Source organism: Podarcis vaucheri (genome assembly GCF_965113315.1).
Source record: "Podarcis vaucheri genome assembly, chromosome: 2".
NCBI classification, from domain to species: domain Eukaryota; kingdom Metazoa; phylum Chordata; class Lepidosauria; order Squamata; family Lacertidae; genus Podarcis; species Podarcis vaucheri.
The window spans coordinates 110,786,206-110,810,610 of NC_138760.1; the positions used below are offsets into that span (position 1 = coordinate 110,786,206).

The 24,405-nt window shown below is 48.9% G+C and overlaps 1 protein-coding gene across 1 annotated transcript in view; it reads right to left on the reverse strand.

Annotated features, from left to right (window-relative positions):
- Positions 1-24,405, reverse strand: part of QARS1 (glutaminyl-tRNA synthetase 1) — a 30,961-nt gene that overhangs the window by 281 nt on the left and 6,275 nt on the right. Inside the window, exons 3-23 of the mRNA XM_082209567.1 lie at positions 24,065-24,174; positions 23,057-23,132; positions 22,099-22,163; positions 20,866-20,919; positions 19,927-19,987; positions 18,621-18,692; positions 17,136-17,221; positions 15,954-16,040; positions 15,028-15,127; positions 14,344-14,422; positions 14,129-14,237; positions 13,089-13,219; positions 12,154-12,246; positions 11,025-11,162; positions 9,830-9,917; positions 8,084-8,230; positions 7,853-7,957; positions 5,335-5,427; positions 3,842-3,969; positions 2,368-2,434; positions 917-1,042 (exon numbers count right to left, since the gene is read on the reverse strand). Of these exons, the coding sequence (XP_082065693.1) occupies positions 917-1,042; positions 2,368-2,434; positions 3,842-3,969; positions 5,335-5,427; positions 7,853-7,957; positions 8,084-8,230; positions 9,830-9,917; positions 11,025-11,162; positions 12,154-12,246; positions 13,089-13,219; positions 14,129-14,237; positions 14,344-14,422; positions 15,028-15,127; positions 15,954-16,040; positions 17,136-17,221; positions 18,621-18,692; positions 19,927-19,987; positions 20,866-20,919; positions 22,099-22,163; positions 23,057-23,132; positions 24,065-24,174 (2,015 nt within the window). The remainder of the gene's footprint in view (positions 1-916; positions 1,043-2,367; positions 2,435-3,841; positions 3,970-5,334; positions 5,428-7,852; positions 7,958-8,083; positions 8,231-9,829; positions 9,918-11,024; positions 11,163-12,153; positions 12,247-13,088; positions 13,220-14,128; positions 14,238-14,343; positions 14,423-15,027; positions 15,128-15,953; positions 16,041-17,135; positions 17,222-18,620; positions 18,693-19,926; positions 19,988-20,865; positions 20,920-22,098; positions 22,164-23,056; positions 23,133-24,064; positions 24,175-24,405) is intronic.

Below are 24,405 nucleotides of genomic sequence, written 5' to 3' on the forward strand. Positions count from 1 at the left end.
CCCATTTTAGAGAGCGGCTTTTCTCTCTAGGACCCTCGTACCTACGGGACCACCTCTCCTGGTATGTCCCCACAGAGGAACTTACGGTCTTCAAACAAAAACATCTTGAAGGTCCTAGGCCACAGAGAGGTTAGGCTGGCTTCAACCAGAGCCAGGGCTTTTTCGGCTGTGGCTCCGATCTGGTGGAACGCTCTGTCACAAGAGACCAGGGCCCTGCGGGACTTGACATCTTTCCGCAGGGCCTGCAAGACAGAGCTGTTCCACCAGGCCTTTGGCCAGGGCACAGCCTGACTCCCTTCTTTGGCAATCCTCACAGAACTCTAGCCCAGTTGGTTGGCATTAATCTGATTTGAATTAATTTTATAATGAAATGATTTTAGAATGTGTATCATTTTATTGTTTTTAGCCGCTCTGAGCCCGGCTTCGGCTGGGGAGGGCGGGATATACCGTAAATAAAATTTTATTATTATAATTATTATTATTATTATTAATCTGACCTTGAGGCCTTTACAGGAACCGTTAAAAGATAGAAGGAAGCTCAAAGGCAGGTTCCGGGGAACATTTGGCCCTCCGGACATTGCTGAACGACTCCCATCAGCTGCAGCAAGAGTGGCCACACAGCCGTCAGCAATGGGAGTTGTAGTTCAGCAACACCTGGAAAGTCAAAGGTTCCCTGTCAACACAGGGTCTCTACTGGTATATCATCCCTGGCAGGAGACCCCATCCGGCCTCTGGCTGAAAACCTCTATCAAAGGAGAGAGTCTGACACCTTCCAAAGCAGTCTGTTTGTTTCACCGTCCAACCGCTCGTCCTGTCAAGAAGTTATCCCTCATGTGCAAGTGAATTTTCCTTTCCTTGCCATTTGAACGGGGGGGGGGGGGACCCTTCCAGGTTTTTGCCCCTTTTGGGAACTGACCTTTGCACCCGTGCTGTCAGGATCGACTGAGAAATAGCCAAGCCGTTCAAACTGGAATTTGGTAAAAGGCTTGGCCCCACACACAGACCTGTCCACCAGAGCCTCCTCAATCACAGAGAGTGAGTTCTGGAATGGGAGAGAGAACAGAGAGAGAAAGATGGGAAGGAGCGGGCAGGAAAGACTAAAACAAGGCAACAGAACCTTTCTCTCAGATGGGCAGGCCAAAGAGTCTTTAGCCCTGCTGATTAAAATATGCAACAGTATTTTTCTCTACTCACCAGGGACACCCCACCCAGAAGGCAAAGTGAGGTGATCACCTCAGGAAACGGGATCCACAGAGACAGCAGATCCGGCCTCCAAGGAACGCGCTACCTGCTGCTGCCATGGTGGCAGGGACGGGTGTGGCGTGCTCCTTTGAGACCCTATCTGCCGCCACCTTGGAAGCCCCCACCATGCTGCCTCTACAGCAGTCTCTTTCTCCTGCCCTTGTTCCTGATGTAGATCTTCACTCATCCCTTCTTTCCTGGCCCGGAATTGGGCCGGCCCTGCTACTCATGGGTGCAGCGCATGAGCTCTTGTGGTTACCTGCCTTCACCAATTTTTACATGGCTTGCTTGGGAGGAGATGCCCAGGTTGGCAGGCGCACACTGATCCACACGCTCCAATTTACTTATATAGGTAAAGGTAAAGGGACCCCTGACCATTAGGTCCAGTCGTGACGACTCTGAGATTGCGGCGCTCATCTCACTTTATTGGCCGAGGGAGCCAGCGTACAGCTTCCAGGTCATGTGGCCAGCATGACTAAGCCACTTCTAGCAAACCAGAGCAGCACATGGAAACACTGTTTACCTTCCCGCTGGAGTGGTACCTATTTATCTACTTGCACTTTGACGTGCTATCGAACTGCTAGGTTGGCAGGAGCAGGGACCGAGCAACAGGAGCTCACTCCGTCGCGGGGATTCGAACCACCGACCTTCCGATTGGCAAGTGCTAGGCTCTGTGGTTTAACCCACAGCGCCACCCGCGTCCCTTAATTCACTTATACCTCCTACCAAATTGCACACACAGAAGGTGTTGGCCTAGCAGGAACCACCTTACAAAACTCCTTAGCAAGGTGTGCATTGTTAGAACAATGAGATGCTTCCCTGGCAGTTTCTTTCTGCATTGCTAACCTCACTTCTTAATAATAAAAATGTCAATTTCTAATATTTTATGCCCTCTCGTTCCTCTCCTTTAATCTTGTCATATTATATAATGGAATGTGATACCTTCTTGTTCTTGCAATTTTCTACTTTTCCATCAAAAAAAATAAAAATTGAGTACCCCCTGCTTCTCAAGCCGCACCATTTCTTTCTCTCAACATAGCTCTACCTCTTCCTCCTCCCTCCTTCTGTCTTCCCTAGTCCAAGGCATTAATAATAATAAAACACTCTTCTGGGCTCAGCACTCACAGGATTGACGTCACTCAGGAAACCCTGTGGCACCTCTGCGGGGTCTTCGGGGTTCTTGTGCAGGAACCTGCAAGCCACAAAAATGGTTTATAGTCACACTGAGGATGAGGTTCAGCTGCCGGAACAGAAGACAAGAGGCTTCTGCTGCACAGGCCGGCCAAGCATGGCTCTTCCAGATGCTCTCTGTAGGCCCTGGGGAATGAGCCAAGTCCTTCTTGGGCTCGATGTTACATCTACCTATGGTGTCAAGTCTACTCACTGAATGGAGAAAGCTGGGCAATGCAGACGGCCAGGGCCAGCCTCACAGAAGGTCCAGCCCATGTTCAATGAGCTCATCTCAACCCTGACTTGGCAGGAAGCAACAGCAAAACCCTTATCTCAGGGAGAAACTCCTCTTTTGTAATGGGGCAGCTGATAAACTTGATGTAAACTCCCCCGTTAGCTACTAAGCCGACGGAGCGGAGACACTTTGCTTTAGGTCGGGAGGCAATTAGCCTTGCCTGTTTGGGTTTTCTCTGCCAAGATTAGTGCCGGAAGTCTTCTTTTGCCAATCTATGAAGATCTGCACTGGTTTCCAGTTCATTTCCAGGTGCTATATATCTTTGGGCCCAGCGGCCTCCAAGACTGCCCTACTTGCCTATGAATCTGTCTGAATATCAAGGATGAAACATGACGATCATCTTCAGAGGCCCTACATGGTGTGTGTGTGTGTGTGTGTTTTCCAGTATTAGGCTTCTTTCAGCTGTAGCATCTGGAACACCTCCCCCCTCCTTCACCTGGAGACTTCTGAGGCACTGAGCTGAAGTCTTTCTGGTGCCAGATGGCTTTCTTTTTGCCCAGACTACCCAGAATTCCACAGGTTTAAACCTGACTTTTACTATGGCCGACTACAGATTAGTGAATCTTGGTTTAATAAGGCTACGTCTATGCATAGTTGCTTCGCTGCTCCCTTCATGCAATTGAGCAAACAACCAGGAATCCATAGTTAACTGTAGTCAGAACTGGGAAATGTTAGCTAAAGTCTTCATCGCTCTGCTGTCTCTGTTTTGATGAGTTTCAGAACTATTTTAGTTATTTGAGCTGCTTCGAAAGAATAGTCCTAAGAGCAGCGTACAAATTCCCTAAGGAAACAAGTAAATAAATTGGAACGGTATAATCAATTTCCCCAGAACCCCCCCCTTCCGGATATAGTTATAAGTTTGATTAAAACAAACGGTGTTTCAAGATAAACTCAAAAAGTGTTGGTACCTAGTTCTGTCAACCCACCTTTGAATACATAACACCACTATGCAATGCTTGAATATATAGCATCTGTGAGCTAAACCCAGGGGAGGAGAGAGACAAGATAAGGAAGTGGTTTTGACCCCTGTTACCTATTCTACTTCCCAGGAATAATAATATCCAAGGTCAAGAGGTACATGGGGAGCCTTCTCAAACAACAGATTTGCAAAGAGGGAGCGATCCTAATACTCACAGTCGCTCATACTGTCGAACCTCACACACGAGAGGATTTGACACCCAGTGGATAAAGGCTTTGGGTTTCTCTGCTGCCTCCGACTTTGTACAGGTCACCTCTAGCTCTTTCACACGTCCATTGGTGTCCTAGGCAAGGAGATGAAGGTCAGTTCCATGTGGCCACCCAGCCACTTTGCCATCATGCTTCAGGTATCTAGCTCCTCTCAAAAAACACTCCCTTGCAATGTGGAGCAGATTGCCCTTCCTCGTCTCTTCTGCTCAGTGCAGAGGAGGGGAATGAATTTGCGACGACCAGCTCACTTGCTCTTGCATGAGCCCAGACCTCAAATCCATGTCTGTATCTCCCTAAAAGTTCATTGCAGTTCCATTTAACTGACTGGTGCTAGCTTATCTGGCCAGTTGCAGAGAAGTCAAGAAATTATTTTCCACACTCTGCCTCATAATCAAGAGACATTTTGGTTGTTTCTTCACATCAGGGAGAAAGAAAAAGGATTCTATGGCTGTTCAACAACTGCAGGATGACCCCCCACCCACCCAAAAAAAAGTTGATTCAGAGCTGATCTGCCACACATATAAGCTATTTCAACAGGACACAGAAGAAACTAGGAACTTACAAATATTAAATGCTTCAAGACACTATTCATCAAAATCACAATCCCAACAGGAACCAAAAGCAAAATTATCAGGCCACAAATAAATCAAATGCCAGAAAATGTTTGGACATACAACACTTTCTTTTAAAAGCATGGGGTGGGGGCAGGGGGCGGGAAACGCCAATAAACAGACTTGGGCTCATCAGAATTTCATTTACAAAAATTTATAGGGTCACCACAGAAAAGGCCCTGCTGTGCTCTTGCAGATAACTCCTCATAGTAATAGTACCGGTTTATGCAACTGCATAGGCAGCAGCAAAATGGATTTCCTCCTCTTTTACTCCAATCTCGGGGACAAAATATTCAACTGGAGAATGTAACATAGGAACAGGATGTTGGCTTAATCACACGGTGCCTGCAGCAACTTTGTGTAGTTCTAGCCTTAGTGGGAGAGATACAACTTAAACTTCAGAAATCACTGGAGGAGAGCCAAGGAACGTGTGTGTGTGTGTGTGTGTGTGTGTGTGTGTGTGTGTGTTTGTGTGTGATTTCATTTTCTACTACTGCAAGCAACCTCAAGGCTTATTTGATCAAAAGGCAGGTGTGAGATCTATGTTGGTTTTTTTAAAAAAGAACTAGATTTCACCGCTTGCTTGTGCAGACAGACGAAAACCACTAAGCAGGTAGCGAATTGGGAGAAAGACCTAGCAGAGCCACAGCTGGCTCGAGGAGTCTTACAGAGATGTAAGCATAGCTGCTGGAATGGTCCATGAGGCTGATCTAAGCCAAGTGCCACAACTGATGTTTTCTTTTATGGGAAGCTCTTAGGCCCTGATCTACAGGGATAGCTGCAGAGCTGCAGTAAGAGGGCTGTAAGGAGATGCCACGGCAGACTCACCTTAATTATGCTCTGGACAGCAATGACGTAGCCCGTGTGCCTCAAACCCACTGGCTGGCCGGGCGCCAGGCGCTTGTAACCTTTCTCTGGCACCTGCCAGGGAAGAGATGCTAACGTCAGTGGAGACCAAACAAGGGGAATCAAATCACTTCAATCCGCTGGCACATGGATGTAAAAACGTTCTGTACTAAATTGCCAGTTCTTATGGGGCCAGCAGGGATCCCTCCCTCACAGCAGGGATCTGCAACGTAGCTCCCCGTAGTTATTCTCAGAGATCCCCATAATAACAATAATAATAACTTATTATTTATACCCCGCCCATCTGGCTGGGTTTCCCCAGACACTCTGGGCAGCTCCCAACAGAATAATAATAATAATAATAATAATAATAATAATAATAACAACAATAATAAATTTTATTTATATCCCGCCCTCCCCAGGCTCAGGGCAGCTAACACCAGGTATAAAAACAATTGATTAAAATACAAGTTAAAAACAGGATTAAAATTCAACATTAAAATGCAGCCTCATTTCAGTAGAAACTCAAAAACTTTTTGGGGATGAAAACGTCAAATCTTCACCAAGGCCAACTATCCAGACTGGTCCCACGTGGGCCAGAAAAAAAGCCAGGGAAGTCCCCAAATAGGAGTTCCATCACAGAAGGAAAAGGAAAGAGGGGGAGGGGATCAGGCTGATTCCAAGCCAAAGGCCAGGCGGAACAACTCTGTCTTACAGGCCCTGCGGAAAGAATATTAAAAACAGGATAGAACATCAAACATTAAAAACTGCCCTAAACAGGGCTGCCTTCAGATGCCTTCTACAAGCCAGATAATTGCTTGTTTCCTTGACATCTGACGGGAGGGCGTTCCCCAGGGCGGGCGCCACTACTGAGAAGGCCGTCTGTCTGGTTCCCTGTAACCTCACGTCTCGCAGGGAGGGATCCACCAGAAGGCCCTTGGAGCTGGACCTCAGTGTCCGGACTGAACGATGGTGGTGGAGACACTTCTTCAGAAGCATCTCTCCACAGGACATGGCAGCCTCAGCCAGAACCACATAGCTAGCAATCAGCTGGGCACCTGAACTCTCCAACGCTCTGTACGAACAGGCCCTGTCTTGGCTCAGGATTCACCAATCACAGGAAGGGGGCAGAGTTAGGGCTCCTGGTGAAATCTGGCCAAGGTGATGACCTGGTTAATGTGCCTGCAGAATGTAGCCTGGTGTGGGCGGTCAGAGAACAGCCCTTAGTAGAAGTGGGCATGGATATTCCAGATGAAAAAGGCAAACAATTTGCTTCCAGTTTAAGAGACTGGCAAATGAAGCTCAGACAGAAAACAAGAGCCAAGGGAAAGGTGTGCCCTTAGAAGACTGGAGGGTGAGTGCAAATAAGCCTCATTATAATGTGTTTGCATGACAAAACATACCTTTTAATAATATAACCGTGTGTGTATACAAACACTCAGGAACATATAAATGTATAACATTTATATTGGGCAGTGCAGTAATTTTTTATATTTTTTAAGTCACATGTAGTGGTACCTCGGGTTACATACGCTTCAGGTTACAAACTCCGCTAACCCAGAAATAGTACCTCGGGTTAAGAACTTTGCTTCAGGATGAGAACAGAAATCGTGCTCTGGCGGCGTGGCAGCAGCAGGAGGCCCCATTAGCTAAAGTGGTGCTTCAGGTTAAGAACAGTTTCAGGTTAAGAACGGACCTCTGGAACGAATTAAGTACTTAACCTGAGGTACCACTGTATTATTGGACAAGGAGCATCTTCCCAAGTAAGACAGGTGCCGATTGCAAGCTGCCAATCTGTCCAAGCACAGAGCAAAGGACATGGATCTGGGGTTCAGCTTATCTACCACCAGGCCTAGTTTGGGCAGGAAAGTCAACCTACATTAACAGGGCCCCTTTGGGTGCCACGAGACATGTTCTAATTTTAAAAATCTGTATTTTTAAAAGATCGTGCAGAGATGGTCCAGGCCAGTAGAAGTGTCCACAAGGTGGACTTCTAATACAAACAGCCAATAACAGATCCAAAATACACTCTCCGAGTCAGAGGAGCCAGCGCTACCAAGAGAAGTGAATTAATCTGCAGTGCAGGCATGGCTGCCGTCCAGAGAATGCAAAAGCTACACAAAATTGCTGAAAAAATGATAAAGGTGGAACCGCAAATGACAGTGGTGATTGCCAAGACCACCAGGAACTATGGGCAACTTGAAGATACATACCCTAAAACAAGCCCCCATACAGGAGGGATGAGTGGAGACAGCAAAGTCCCTTTAAAATAAGAGAGAGCCTTTGTGCTGACACATTTTACAAACCCCGCTTTCTAGCAAGGAAGAGATGATGCCTCATCTGCTCCAGAGTCCTACAGCAGGATGAAGTACACCCAGCTGGCATCCGGTTGAGGCGCCCACAATTTTTGCAGCACCCCATTCTGTGCCCCCAGCGTCACAAGTATCAGCTTTCTTCTCTTCCTCAATGCAGCGCCTCTCCCTCCCATCCACAGGCTCACCTCCCGGAAGTCACTCTGCTCAATATAGATGGTTGGCTGGAAGGGGACTTTGTGGAAACCTTTGGTCTCATCAGCTGGGAAATTGGGTACGTCGATTTCTAAGGTCTGTAAGGAAGAAAGGAAGGATTGATGCACGCTCGATGGGGGTGCTAAGAGAGGTCTAGATTTTACAGGGAGGTGGGCAAGGTGGCAAGCCACCCAGTCCCCACGCTGCAAAGGCCGCAGGCTTACTTTGTGCGGTGCGGGAAAATTGACGATGGTCACACACAGTGGTTCCAGCACGGCCATGACCCGGGGCGCCTGTTCGTTCAGCACCTCCCGCACACAGGCTTCCAGCATATGAGGCTCCATTGTGCACTGGGCGACTGTCACGCCCACCTGTCGAGAAGAGGTTGGAGTGAGCCAAGCAACAGGGAAAGGCAAGCTACCAGCTCCAAGCAAGAGGTGGGGGACATATTCTCTCTCTCTCTCTTTTATTATTTAATTTTTATTGATTTTAATTTGTTTTGCTACATCAAACATTAAAACAAACGAAAAAAGCATACATCACACATACACACAAAAAAGAAATACATAAAAAAGAAAAATAATAATAAAGAAAACAAAAGAAAAAACATCTCCTAACATAAGATATCAACAAATTAGGTTACATTTACTAAATAACACACAACACTAATTGACTTCCCTTCATCTCGATTTCAGAATATATTATATGATTTTTTATCTGCAGTTTCTTTTCCTTAAGAAACTCTTTACATCACAAGTGTTACGCCATACCTACTGTAATTTTTAGATTTTTTACCTCTGTTTCCATGTATGTCATAAATTTATTCCATTCTTTGCTAAACTTTATGTCTTTTTGATTTCTTATTTTCTGTGTCATTTTTGCCAATTCTAAATAATCAAATAGTTTGGATTGCCACTCGTTTATAGTTGGGATATGTTCTCTCTCTCTCTTTCTCCAAGGCAGCCTTTCTCAAGCTGTGGGTCCCCAGATGTTGCTGAACTACAACTCCCATCACCCCTAGCTAGCAAGGCCAGAGCTCAGGGATGATGGGAGTTGTAGTCCAACAACATCGGGGGACCCACAGGTTGAGAACCGCTGCTCCAAGGGCTGAACTCCCTTTGGGGAAAGTGGTCCCCAGGGGAATTGGGGGGGGGGCTACACACTTGTAGTGGGAGGTGCCAGAAGACGCACACCCCATTCGCTCACAAACTTGGCTCCCACACAGTGACAGGAAACTGAAAAGAAAGGGATCTGAGGACATGGGAACAAATCTCTTCTTGAATGATCAGCTCACTGAGCATAGGAACGGCAGGGGGAAGGAGGCACGGCTTGGAGGGGGTGCGGGGCAGTCTCGATTAAGAAGTCTGACAAGATGGATTAGGCCCATGAAGCAGAGGTTCTTCATCCCGGCTCTAAGGGGAAGATAGCTGCCCTGTCGCTCAGTGGCAGAGCATCTGCTATGCATTCAGAAGGCCCCAGCTTCAATCCCTGGCAGTGCTGGGAAACCCTGGAGAGACGCCACCAATCAGGGCAGACAATACTGAGCTAGATGGACCAATGGCCTGACTCGGTTTAAGGCAGGCTCCTATGCCAACACCCAGGCCGTTTTCAGGGGCCACAATCCCATTCTCTCCAATGCCCATATGGCTCCAGGGAGATGGCACTTTTCCCTGCTGCCTCTGGAGGCATGGAGACAGAGGTGGCACCCTGTGGCTGCTTAGCAGGAATCCAAGAGCTTCCTTAGCCAGGTCCACGTTGAAGCCATGTAACTGAGGAGCATCTCCACAACAAAGGTGCTGGGGCTGCGCCCTGCTGCTCACACCATGCCCCAAAGGAAAAAGTGGCGCGTAAGCTCCATGACACGCAAGCAAAACCCGGAACAGGGCCTGAACTCAGCACCCCATGGCATTTAGGCACCCACGCTTTCCCCTTGGCCGAGCTGCACCGAACCCCAAAGGACATGTCTTTACCCTGGCGCAGAAGTTGTTGATTGCCTCTGCCGGGAAGCCCCGGCGCCGCAGAGCTGTCAGCGTAAAGAGTCGTGGGTCATCCCAGTCCCTGGAATGGCAATGGCAGCAGTGAGTGGCAAGAGGCAGAAAGAAGCCTTGCTCCAAAACATACCAGCCTAGTTCCTTCCCAGCATGCCATTCATGCATCCCTTCTTCTCCCCCCCCCCCAACCTGGGACTACAGCACTGAAGTGAAATAGGGCCTTGTTCAGCAACCAAGGGCCTAAGGGCCGCTTGGATGGATGGGTTTGAAGTATGCATGTGCTAGATTCTCCTATAAGCCACTTTGAGGATCCTTACATCAAAAGGTGGGATTATAGATCTTTTCAAATGTCTGAGGCTGCCAGAGGGAGAGGATGCAGCAGCCAATGACCCCTCTATCCAGCTGAATTATTGCCTTCTTAGGCAGATGTGAAGGGCTTTGGCGTTCAGAAAGCCCTCCAGGTGTTCTTGGACTGCTATTCCAACCAGCCTCAGCCAACACGGCTAAATGGCAAGGGGTAATGGGAGCTGTAGTCCAACGACGTCTGCAGGCACCTGGTTCCGCACCATACCAGGAAGGGAGCGCTGCTCATATTACAAAAGCCCTTTCCGCTGTTCTAACGAAACTTCACAGCCTGAGGCACTGGGCCATCCAAGGAGGGACGTGAACCCAGGGCTGTGGGGAGGGGCAGCATTAAGGGCTGGGAACAACTCTGGGGATGGATCACAGATTTTGCCCAGAGATGGGTAAAAAGAAGCTCATTCAGGGTATATTGCAAGTGAATTGTTCCATAAAATTACAGTGGTACCTTGGGTTAAGTACTTGATTCATTCCGGAGGTCCGTTCTTAACCTGAAACTGTTCTTAACCTGAAGCACCACTTTAGCTAATGGGGCCTCCTGCTGCTGCCACGCCGCTGGAGCACAATTTCTGTTCTGATCCTGAAGCAAAGTTCTTAACCTGAGGTACTATTTCTGGGTTAGCGGAGTCTGTACCCTGAAGCGTATGTAACCCAAGATACCACTGTACTTGGGAGCCTCATGTTCCCGTTATGAATCTGAAGCCGATTATATTTCGTGAACTACCTTGGAAGTGGTGCTTTGCCCTGAAAGGTGGCATACAAGTACTTCAAATAATAATAATAATAATTTTAAAAATCAAACTCTGTTCCTCACCTGACAGCCCCTGAATCTACCAGGCGAATGATCTTGCGTTTGGAGACCACTGTGTAGAGGAGATTGAGGCGCCCATACTCCCACTGCACGGGGCAGTAGACATCCAGGGCGTTGCACAGCCAGAAATAGGAGGAGCGTCTGCCAAGAGAGAGAAGAGCAGCAGCTGTCAGAGCAGCAGCAGGGAACCTTTCTCCAGTCCGGGGGCCACATTCCGTGCTGGGCAACCTCCCGAGGGCCACATGGTGGACAGAGCCAGAGGCAAAACCAGTCACAGGAGCACGTGGAGCATTTTGCCTTCAGTCTGCTTTCTACACTGTCACACAGCTTTCCCTATCCTGCTTACATGCGGCCAAGAGGTTCAACAAGGCAAAAAAAAAAAAAAAAAGAGTCAAGGAAATTACAAAGCTTGGATAGTGAGGGGTGTGGCCAGAGGTGAGTCCTGGGGGTTGGACAAAAAAAAAGTTTTGAGGCAGTCACATTGGTTCCTGGGCCTAAGACTCCACACCCCTGTGACAGGTCATCTATAACAGGGAAAAGCAGATCGGTTCCTGTCAAGAGGCTAACGTCGGCTACGTGCTTGTGACTAGCTTTGCAGAATTTGTTTGGCTTTCGGGACTCCTGTTTTTGAGCAAAAATAATTATGAGATGAGAGCAGGACAGAGAGCCAGTCACAGGGGACCTACTAAAATCCTGCTGGATGCTCAAGGCAGAAAATCCAGAGGCAGAGCACCCCTGACAGACAGCCAACTATCTGACCTCTGTTCAAAGGCCTCCTGTTCAAAGGAGTGGTCATTAGTTCCACCACTGAACTCATCCTCAGGAAGTTTCCCCTAGCATCCAATTGAAATCTTCCCTTCTCTAAATTAAGCCCATTAGATCTAGTTTTCACCTTTGCCAGAAGCTTGTGTTCCACTAGAGGCAAAAGCAGAATCCTCAGGATAGGATATCCAAGTGGCAGATTCTGCCCCTGTACAGATGAGGAGTCTACATCCATAGAAACCCCAGCCTCCTAAATCTGGGATTCTATTTCTCCACATAGGATAAGGGATTCAGGCCTGTGGTTGCTCCCCACGACAGCAGAGCGTCTCAGCCACTTCCCAATCGAGCAAGGAGCTCTGTTGTCTCTCACCTGGCCTGGAACTCTTTGGTACAGAGCGAGTGAGTGATGTTCTCTATGGAGTCGCAGAGGCAGTGTGTGTAGTCGTAGGTGGGATAGATGCACCTGGAACCCAGGGTACAGCTGTAAGGTCAAGATCTCCAGAACCAGAACCAGCCCACCTCTACGCAGCTCAACTCTTTCCCCACCCCCACAGCCTACCCAGCCATCAACCCCATCCCTCAAAATGCTCTTGCAGATCCACCGCACTACCATGGCGTGTGCCCTTGCTTTTAAGTCTGTTTAGGGGAAACACCACCCTTCCCACCTGAGGAGAACAAGGGTCGACTGTGGCCAAGGGGATGGCATCCTGCTCAAATTCAGAAGCACTCCCCCTTCCCCTCGTTCCCAAATCCGAGAGCGCCAGCCACAGTTGTCAAAAACGTTTACTGGATTTGTGAGCCACTATTTTGCCAAGGCCCCTGAGGTGGTTTGTAAGTTTTAAACAGCAAAACAGACACATGATATGAAATGTAAAGAGACAAGAGTCCCATGGGGGCCAACGGGGAGCCGATGGTATGGGGGCATCCTTGGCCTGGCCTCCCTCGCTTCCACCTTCCACCAGAGCACGCAGGTCTTTAGAAGCCCCAGGGAAAGTTCTCGCCAAAATGGTTCTCCTCAGACCATGGATGGTTCTGTCAAGGCCTGGTGATCCGTGTGCTCCCTGGCCTAGTCTCCCTCACTTCTGTTTCCCTGCAGGGCACGCTGGGCTTTCTTAAGCAGCCCCGGGGAGGGGCTGCTGCACACACATTAAGCCCTATGGCACAGTCATCCGTCCCAACAGAAAATGCGGGCCAGAAACATCTAACCCATCTCTGAACCAGCAACCCCAAGCGAGATGTTCCACAGGGTTCCCACCCAACCCTCCAGTACCCACAACAGACACACCCACACCCCGCCTCACGTACCACTTGTCCCCAGTGCGGTGATGTGGGGTGTATTTGATGCGGTAGGCGACGGGGTCCATCTTCCCGTCTTCCATCACCAGCTTCATGCGCAGGGTGGCCTCGCCCTCCGCAAACTTCCCCTTGCGCATGTCCTGCAGCGGAGGAACCCACACTGGAGCTTTAAGCCAGTAAAAGACATAAAAGCTCGCCACGAGGTTAAAAAACAGCAGCTTCTGCCGCCTCAGTTTTTGCCCTGGCAGGAGCAGCCTTCCAGTTGTTCTGCTCTACAGGCAGACACATGAATATACAGCGGTATCTCGGGTTACATACGCTTCAGGTTACAGACTCCGCTAACCCAGAAATAGTGCTTCAGGTTAAGAACTTTGCTTCAGGATAAGAACAGAAATTGTGCTACGGCGGCGCGGCAGCAGCAGGAGGCCCCATTAGCTAAAGTGGTGCTTCAGGTTAAGAACAGTTTCAGGTGAAGAACGGACCTCCGGAACGAATTAAATACTTAACCTGAGGTACCACTGTACTGTGCAACAAAGGCTGCTCCCCAAAATGCCAAATTCATGCCAATGAAGCCCAAGGAATGCAATCAGAGCAACGTATTTTTTTAAAAACTTATTTTACAAAATTAATCCTGCTTCCAAGATTTGGTTATTTCAATGAGTTTTTGACCAGTGGAAGGGCCCAGATAGAGATAGTCAACATGCGATCCTTCAGATATCTGTTGGACTACAACTCCCATCATGCCTGACCATGGGCCATGCTGGCTAAAGATAATGGGAGTTGTAGCACCATGTTGGCTATCCCCAGATTAGGACAAAAGCCATCTAAGGAGGGCAGGGAGAAAGGTGTATAAAATAAGGACTCTGATTGCTGGAAGCACACCTGTATAATTTCATGAGCCATCATTGATTACTACAGGCATAACCATGGGGGCTAGAAACTTGTGGTGGTTGTTCTAAAAAAAACAAACACCAAAAAGGCAAGGCTGAGAATGCTGAATTATCTAGCAGGGGAAGCCACCCTAGATTGCCCACATGAAATGGGAGTACCTCAAAAAGCAGGAGCGATTCCTCAACCGGCCGGTCTCGCCATGGAGAAGGAGGAGGATTATGTCCCTTGATTTCCTCCACCTTCTGGTGGCAAACGTAAGCATGGCCCCTGAGGGAGGGAAAGGACACAACCAGTCACAAGGGGAGGAAGAATGCACCTGTGGCGGAAGTCAGGTGTTAACCCTTTCCCCCTTTTCAGCATCCAGCCTCCTCACCTCCGGATGAGATCCACCGCCCAGGTGTACAGCTGGTCAAAGTAATCGGAGGCGTGCGTCACCGCATAGGGGGTGTATCCTGGGGGAAATAAGGCCAGGTCATAAAAAAGTGTGCCCCCTTCATGCCATACTTGGCCCAGTCCCCACCACTCCCCTCAAGCCCACGTCTTAGGGCAACAACTCCCCGAAACCCACCCTCAGACATCAGATCAGTCACTGTGAGAACAGGATGGGGCCATTGACTGCCTGATCCAGCAGGCTCCTCTCGTGTAAACAAGCTGTTGCTACTCCTAAAAGCTTCATGTAAACAAGCCATCCGTAAGGGCTGCATTGTTGCACTTGAGCTTCACACCATGGTGCAAATTGGGCTAACCAGTGTTTGTTTTTTCTGAGGTTACCAGCACTGTTGTTGTTGTTGTTGTTATTATTATTATTATTATTTTATATCCCGCCACTCTGGGGGGCTTCCAACAAAAGAGAAGAGAAGCCACTGGTTAAAAGTGTGGCACTGATTGTAACTGTGTACTGGCATCTGTTTTTCTAGAAGGAAAGCACTGATGTTAACCTAGCATGGGGTCCACAAAGCCAACAGCCTTTCCCCCACCCCACCCCGGCCTACCCAGAGATACAGCTCTCTTTCACTCACGCAACATTTCCACATTTTGTAGCACAAGACGCACATACCTAACCATTCCACTATGTCCCTGATGGCTGTGAAGTACTTCTCCTCCTCCTTTTCAGGATTTGTGTCGTCATAGCGCAAAAAGCAAATCCCGCCATTTGCCTGGTTGTGGGGAGAGAAATTAAGCAGTACAATTAAGCCACCCATGAGTTCAGCAAGACGTCAGCTTGGTACCTAAAAGTAATTCCATTTTGTCATTCCCCTCACTCCCCTCTTCCTACAAATCCCTTTAAATTCTAATCATTACAGACACAAAATACCTCTCCCTTATGGCCGCCAACTTAAGCAATGCACGTTGCTATACATAATTTCATATCTGTAATAATGCTGATATATATATATATGTGTGTGTGTGTGTGTGTGTGTATATACACACATACACACACACACACACTTTGACGCAACTTGGTCGATATATTCGGAAATGTTTATCTGAGTGTTCACTGTTCAATTTTTAGTTTTAATTTTATGTAATAGTTGCACGTCATATGCTTTAATGTGAACAAAGATATAGCTCAGCGCAAATGTGTTAAAACAGTTTAAAAAAGAAAATGGAGAAAAATGAAGTTACCTCAATAAATAAATAAATGGAATTGACATGTTCCAATTTGAAACTTCAATTTAACATGTAGGGAGTACAGTGCACACTAACAATGTATAAAACACTGAAGCAAATTAATAAATGCGTGCTTTCAAACAAGGTACATATAATCCTACTGTTATGTTTTCTGGCCTATATATCTATCATATGTTCTTATATGCTATGAGCCACTTTGGGGCCTATCTTTTTGAAAAAATGACACACACATCGCTAGATGAAGATGAGGCTGTCCCTCCCCACTCACTATCGCCTTCCACCCCAACCACAGTTCAGCAAAAAGCTGAGTTTGCAGCAGGGCAGAGTGTGGAAAAGTGACCGGTCTCTCACCTTGGCAAAGCCGAAGTTAAAATTGATAGCCTTGGCGTGGCCAATGTGCAGGATGCCATTGGGCTCTGGAGGGAACCGAGTGCGCACCTGTGGCAGAAGACATTTTCAATGCAGTTAACTGAGATCTCTCTGGATGCAGTCTCCTCCTCAAAACCTCAAAGACTCCCCACACCCAGCCCCACCCAAAGGCCAGGGTGGGGCCTCCCCCCAGATCATATGCTATGACAAAAATGTAGGTAAAAAAGTAAAGGTAAAGGACCCCTGGACAGTTAAGTCCAGTCAAAGGCGACTATGGGGTTGCGGCGCTCATCTCGCTTTCAGACCGAGGGAGCCGGCGTTTGCCCTCAGACAGCTTCCGGGTCATGTGGCCAGCAGGACTAAACCACTACTGGTGCACGGAGAACCGTGACAAGTGCCAGAGCACACGGAAACGCCGTTTACCTTCCCACCGCAGCAGTACTTATTTATCTACTTGCACTGCCCGTGCTTTTGAACTGCTAAGTTGGCAAGAGCTGGAAACGAGCAACTGGAGCTCACCCCGTCGTGGAGATTTGAACCGCTGACCTTATGATCCACAAGCCCAAGAACCTCGGCGGTTTAGACCACAGCGGACCCTGCAGGAGTCTGCAGCAACATCCAGCAACCATGGCTGTGTCCTCTTTTCTTACATCTTGACATCACATACATGCTAAAGGCAGGTGGGGAGAATTTGGCTGTCTACGAGGCCTCATTTGCAGGGCTTCTAGTCCCTCTCATTATGCACAGTACACCCTTAGGGGTTTAGGACATAGAAAACAGCAGCTTCACCACCGAGGAAGTGAGGACTAGGGAAAACAGAGGTCTCTGCTACTTCTCAAAAACCTTTGCAAAGGCGAACCCTTATTCACCTGCACGATTGGCATCAAATTTATTCTGTTGCTGGGCAGGAAAGAGTAAATCTGGCACCTGGAAAATGCCGGGGTTTTGCTCCCATGCACAGACCCCCTTGTCCTACGCCTGCTAGAGCTATGCATCTGTGGCATCTCACTGCTTCCCCAAATCTGGGTTTTGCCATAACAGCAGCTCGGGGGTCACAAGGTTTCACAGGGACTGAGAGATGCAAGTTACGGGGGTCAGCTGCTCCGTGAACCCAGCCTCCCGAAGGAAGAAGGATGGAAGATCTCCACACCCCCCCAAGAGCACCTGTCCGCCTGTGATCTCCAGGTGCTGCTTCAGTAAGTTCATGGTGTTGGGTGTGACAACGTAGCCTTCCGTTTTGTAGTTCTCACCTGGAAAGGTACAAGGGACATGATCAGCACGCGGTATGCAAATCAGCGAACTGCAGGCAGTGGCGGCTGAATAGTCTTCTGCATTAAAATCAGAAGGCCCAGAAGAAACAAAACAAAAAACACCAGTCACTGAACCAGGATAATGTTGCATTCAAGTTTCCTCATTGCCATTCTTTAGTTGATCATTTGCCCAGGTTTGCGGGGCTTAGTAATGTGGGGTTGTGGCTTCATAAGTGATCTCCCCTACCTATCACCCCCAAACGCACTCGTTTTTTGGCAGAGTCAGGTGCTGTTGGGTGCCGCCTGGTGGCAAGTGGGGCCAACTCCACCTACAAGAGATAAGCCACCGAAAGCCTAAATATAAGCAGTGCCACCATCAGAGCAGGACTTGGAAGCAGAGGTCCAGGTCCACACTCAAAAGCACAAGCAAGGCCACAGCAATTTTGCCCCAAATCAGATTGTGCTATGATGCTGTTTTGCTACTGTTGTTTTAAATTCTGCGCCGATTTAGCTTCTATATATGCATATCTGTGCGCCTGTAGGCATGTATTAAAGTTTTTATTGGGGGGGGGACGGACGTTTCCATTACCGGTCTTGAAAGACCTACACTGGCTCCCAGTACATTTCCGAGCACAATTCAAAGTGTTGGTGCTGACCTTTAAAGCCCTAAATGGCCTCGGTCCAGTATACCTGAAGGAGCATCTCCACCTCCATCGTTCTGCCTGGACACTGAGGTCCAGCTCCGAGGGCCTTCTGGCGGTTCCCTCGCTGCGAGAAGCCAAGTTACAGGGAACCAGGCAGAGGGCCTTCTCGGTAATGGCACCCGCCCTGTGGAACGCCCTCCCACCAGATGTCAAAGAGAAAAATAACTACCAAACTTTTAGAAGACATCTGAAGGCAGCCCTGTTTAGGGAAGCTTTTAATGTTTAATAGGTTATTGTATTTTAGTGTTTTGTTGGAAGAGTGGCTGGGGAAACCCAGCCAGATGGGCGGGGTATAAATAATAAATGATGATGATGATGATCAAAGAAAAAACTGTAACCCGATACTGACCAACGCTGTACGGTTTTGTTTTCATCTGTCTTTATAGGCCCACCACAGCCTACAATGATAACATTCAAGGATTTGTACGGTAAGCTGCCTTGAGTTCTGTCTTGTCATGGAAACGCAGGGTGCAAATATATCCCAATATATAAATAAAGTATCTCCTAAACTCACAGGCAGGCTCCTGGTGTGCCATTTCCCACAACCATATGCATGAGCACAGCACAACCGGATACTGGCCCTCCTGACCCCAATCACTCCTTTCCTTGACATCAGGCGATATCTGTGGTTTCCTGGCATATCAGGGAGCTCATCGGTGAAGGTGAGAAGAGACACGACCTCCAGGGCAGCTTACCTGGCTTATGGAATTTAAGCGCCTCGCCCCTCAGCTGCTCCATAAGGGATTTCGTCTCTTGGCATACATCGCCTGGAGGGAAAGCAGTTGAGGTCAGAAGCCAGAGACTCAAGAAACAGACCCCCTTTCACAGCAGCAACTGGGATAACTTCCTTCCCTTGCAATCTTTTAGCATCTCCACATACAGCTAGTAGTCTCCTGCCTGAAATTCTGAGAGCTGCTGCCAGTCCGTGTAGACAATGCTGAGCTGGACCAATGGTCTGTTTCAGTATAAGGCAGCTTCCTATGTCTTTCCTCCAGTTGGAAAATCCTCCAGGCAGGGCTTCTCTCTTGTTGCTCGTCACTCGGCCACGTACCTTAACTAACACTAACACTGTAGGAACAGAGAGCCAGCATTCATAGTGGGGGGAGAGACAGCCAGAAGTAAAAGGAAAGCATTTGCCAGGAGTCTCATAGCCCTTACATGCTACAGCCTGAAGGACTCACAGCCCTGGCTATGGTCAGAGGTCACGTGATGCAGCAGCCTCCCTAATGCACGCCTGGGTCTGCTTCATGCCTACATCTCCCTACACAGGAATGGAGGAAGCTGCCTTGGACAAAGGCCATTGGTCCATCTTGCTCAGCTCTGACTATACTGGCTGGCAGAGCATCTCCCTTTCCAAGCCCTACTGAACTTGAAACCTTCTGCATGCATAGCATATGCTCTACCGCTGAGTTACTGCCCTTCCTTGGGAAACCTATACATATGATCTTCTGCTTCTCACAACAGGAGAAAGGCAGAGAAGCAAAACCAAGTTTTGTCACAGCTACAGAAAGCCTTTGTAAGGCTGTTGTCGCGATGAATTACTTCTCGAGAACACTAGAGGGCGCACTAGATCTCTGCCAAAGCTCATCACATGAAGGTTCCAGCAGGTGAGCGGAATTTTCCACGGCAGCAAGTTATTATTAAGAACTTAAGAACCACCCGCTGGATCAGCCCAGCATCTAGTTCTCACCAGATGCCTGTGGGGAAACCAGCGACCAGAGCAGGAGCCAGAAGAGCACGCTGCCCTCCTGCGATTTCCTGGGGGAGCAGGTTCCATAGTGTGCTGCGTGATTATTGTTTTTAAAGCGACACAGCAAACACAACGGGAAGATACTGCTGCCAGCATTCCACCCTCCCAGTCCTCTGTGTGCCCTTTCCTAAGAGAGAAGGGCGCTTGGGTCCGGCAGAGCTGTGTGCTTGCCAGGAACAGGCAAACATCCAGAGCAGCTCTGAGGCCTCCAAAACAAACACAAGAGAGAGCAGGTTCAGCCAAGGACTTACCGTTTTCCACCACTGCTGCCCTTCCCTTCTTGTCTGGCTCGGCGGCACGGGCCTTCGGGGCCTGACAAAGCAACAAGGAAGAGCTACTGAGTTTAACTGGACCTGGCCTTGAGGGCCTCCGTGGTGAAGAGGAGCCAAGGTTTTAAAGACAGCCCCGCACACGGAAATCTAGCAGGCAAAGCTCTTCCTGGTGCAGAGACAAGCCATGGAAGAAGCTTTACCTGCTAGATTTCCGTGTGCGGGGCTGCCTTTAAAACTTGGCAGTGAAAGAAAGAGTGAAATGGCAGTGAAAGAAAGAGTGGGGAATTAAAGATGAGGAGGTCAATGTTTTCCTAAAAAGAACTTTGCCCTAGAATCCCTATGTCAAGTGACAATTCTTTGCTCTCCCCGGCTTACTGCATACAATGGAAATCACAAGTTTGCAACGCTGCCTTATTCCCAGATTCAGAGACACACAGGCCAAAATAAATGGGAAGAATCCATAAAGCATGCTTTTAAAGACTGAGGTGGGATGGGATGGATGTTTCATTGGCCCCTCAGACACCGTGTCCTGAGCACGGGTGCCACTACCTACACACCCCGAGGTAGCGGAGGTTTCAAAGAAAGGCTGACACATCCCCACCATTAATGGTTTCTGCCCATATTAGACAAGGATGGAGAGAACCTGCGGGCCCTCCAGATGTTGCTGAGTTCCAGCTCCCATCAGCCTCAGGCAGCATGGCCAAGATGATGGGAGTTGTAGTCAGCATCTGGGAGGGCTGTGGGATTGGGGGTTTTAGATGAATCCTCTGCACTCTATTGCACACCTGAAGTGGAAACCACTAACACACTCCAGAAAGGAAGGAAGGAAGGAAGGAAGGAAGGAAGGAAGGAAGGAAGGAAGGAAGGAAGGAAGGAAGGGAAAGGAAGGAAGGAAGGGAAAGGAAGATAAACACTTACCTTTGATTTCTTTTCCAGGTCAGCTTCTGTCTTTGGGCCCAGCAAGTGGAGCACCTGCAGGAGAGGAAAAGCACAGAAGGAAGGAATTGATTGGTTGCCTTGGGTTTGACCTGACCCTCTTAGGTTCCTTCTCTCTACCTCCCCTCCCCAGGGCAGAACTCTTCTTATGTCAGAGATGGGGAACCAGATACTGCTGGCCTCCAGCCCCCACCAGCCCCACTCAGCCTGGCCAATGGAGTTCAGCGACAGCTGGCCCAACACTGCCTTACAAAAAACACACCAGGCCAAAGCAAGAAAGCAAAACCCACTGATCCGGCATAAATGTCAGCGTGTCTCTGTAGGAGCACAAAATTTAGTCTGATGCTACAGCATCTTTTCATGATTTGAGCCCACATAGGAGGATACAGTTGTGGTTCCACTGTGAATGCAGTGTTTCTACTGGGTAAGGAAGCATGCGGTAGAAAAAACAGCATCCTGAGAATGCCAGGATTTTTATTTTTTGTTTTAAGTTTCCAGTTACAAAAATAGACCTGAAGGGATGTGGGTGATGCTGATGAAGATCTCAGAAACCAAGGCAGTTGTCTTAGCACAGTGATGGTAAACTTAGCCCTCCAGCTGTTTTGGAACTACATTTCCCATCATCCCTGACCACTGGTCCTGGTAGTTAGGGATGATGAGAGTTGCAGTCCCAAAACAGCTGGAGGGCCAAGTTTGGTCATCACTGTAGACTTAGCAGGAGTCCCAGTGTGCAAAGCGCAGAACTTTTAGCACCTTGGCCCCTCCCAAAAATCTGAGAAACGGATATGCAAAACAGGGGCATGCAAATGTAGTTACATAATATATACAGGTCACAGGGCAGCACTGCAGGAGAAATTTGCAGCGCCGAGTCTTGGTTATGGAACCTATTTTTTGTTTAAAACAAGTTTTTAACCCTACCCTTCTTCCAGGGAGCTTAGTGGTGCAAAAGGATCTCTCCACACCTCATATTACCTGCACAACCATCCTGCGATGTAGGTTAGGCTAAGAGAGATCAGCCGGCCCATTGGGCTTCACAGCCGATGGGGGATTTGAACCTAGGTCTCCCCAGGGCTGACCCTTGGCACTTAGAAGCCTCTGCATCACCCTGGTTCTTTAAGGGGGAGGACCTGCTGATTCTGTTGCAACGACCCAGCCAATCCCCACCTGCCTTCTCCAAAATCCCTTGTCCAGATTTGCAGGCCCCCCCTGACTCACCTGAAGGTCCACCTCGTTCTTAATGATTTTCCCATCAGCCCACTTCAACTTGCTCCGCGCCTCCCCTGCAAAAGAGAAAGGAAATCAGAGCAGTCGTTGACAATCCGCTGAACAGGACTCTGAAGCACAAGTCCGGGGCCCAATGGAGCCACACACACCCCTCAGGCCCAGTTTGCAGGATCCCCAGAGACGTCTGGCTGGCCATTGTGAGAGCAGGACACTGGAATGATGCCCTAATCTGGCAGGGATCTTCTGGTGTTCTTAGGGCTTCTGGACAACAGCAGCTGGGAAACAGGGGTGGAAGATGGCTGCTCATGCCTTGCTTGTGGGATTCGAAGAGGCATCTAGCTGGCCACTGCAGGACCAGGATGCCCAACTAGAGGGGCCTTTGGGCTGGCCCAGCAGGGCTCTTCGTACCTTAGGAACACAGGAAGCTGTCTTCATCGGACCATTGGCCCATCTTGCTCAGCGCTGTCTAGAGCAGGGTTTCCCAAACGGGGGTCTCCTGCTGTTTTTGGACTACAGTTCCCATCATCCCTGACCACTGGTCCTGCTAGCTAGGGATGATGGGAGTTGTAGTCCAAAAACAGCTGGAGACCCCAGTTTGGGAAACCCTGGACAGGACGGATTGGCAGTGGCTCTCCAGGATTTCAAGACAGGGAAGCATCCTCAGCCCTACCTGCGGTGGATTTAACCAGAGATCTTCTGCATGCAAGGGCGATTTTCTACTACTGAGCTACAGCCCCTTCCGATATGTTCCTGTGTTCACGGTTAGTCCTAGGGCGGACTGCACTGGCTGAGTTTGCAAAGGGAGTGGGCGGGTTTAAGAAGAAATGAGCAGAGTTTGGAAAACGCACAGGGTCAGGTTGCGGAATGAGCACAGTGAAGCACCAGCAGTAAGCCCGTGTCTCACAATGGGAACGTACTTGCAGACTCCCCTGCCCGGCCTGTCACTCACCCATCAAAAGCCCCATGTTAAAGCGGTAACGCTCCGAAAGGAGCTGGGCTCTGTGTTTGCTGATGGAAGCTTCCACCTAGGAAGGAAAAGAGAAAATCTGATTATAAAATGAGAGAGAAGAGAGAAACTAGAGCCAGTTCAAGTGGCTTCCAGACAAGGCTAAATACAAGGCAAAAAGGTGGGGTGGGAAAGGTCTAAGTGTTAGTGCTGACCTTTAAACCCCTAAACGGCCTCGGTCCAGTATATCTGAAGGAGCGTCTCCACCCCCATCGTTCTACCCAGACACCGAGGTCCAGCGACGAGGGCCTTCTGGTGGTTCTCTCACTGTGAGAAGCCAAGTTACAGGGAACCAGGCAGAGGGCCTTCTCGGTGGTGGCGCCCTCCCTGTGGAACAGCCTCCCATCAAATGTCAAAGAAAACAACAACTACCAGACTTTTAGAAGACATCTGAAGGCAGCCCTGTTTAGGGAAGCTTTTAATGTTCGATGAATTACGGCATTTTAATATTTTGTTGGAAGCTGCCCAGAGTGGCTGGGGAAGCCAAGCCAGATGGGTAGAGTATAAATAATAAATAATAATACTAATAATAATACTACTACTAATAATAATTATTATCATCGTCATCATCACACTTTTCTTCCTTTTTTGCCGAACAACAGAGCCTCTTTCCTGCCAGACAGAGCTTCCCAAACCCTCCCCGACACTGGAGGGAAGTTACTGAGCCATTAGGACACTTTCCCACCTTTGAGCCTGGATATCTGAGTCTTCCTAAAAGCCCTGATCCTCTTTTGGCCAGGCAACTACCCAAGTGGATGTGCTTGGCAGGATTCTCTGTGATTCAGGCTTAAGCAACAACACAGACCTTGCCTTGCACACGTCTCTCTTGACAAAAACACAAAGACACACAGAAGCCTGGGTAGACACCCTTTGCCCAGCTGCAAGCGTGGAGGACAGGCCCATGTTGGAGCATGGCGCCACTTGCTGCTCCTACCAAGGGCTGACACTCACCGCCTCTTCGATCTGCTCTGGCGTCACGTTCACGCCAATGCCACATTCCCTGGCAAAGTCTGCTGCGTCAATGGGCTCCACGGGGTGGCTTTTGACGTACTCCAGAGCCGCTGCAGGCACAAAGAACGCAGATGTATTACGAGAAGGAACGCCTGTGTGTTAAGAGTGGATAAAGTGGACTGGAGAGAGACCTGGGTTCAAATCCCCACTTAGCTATAAAGTGTTGGGATGCTGCTGGGGAGACGGGGGCATTTGGCAGGCCCCCAGCTGGCTCTAGCCACCGGTCGGCAGCCGGGCGACACTCCGGTTCCCGGTACAGCATCAATCAGCGACACGAGGCT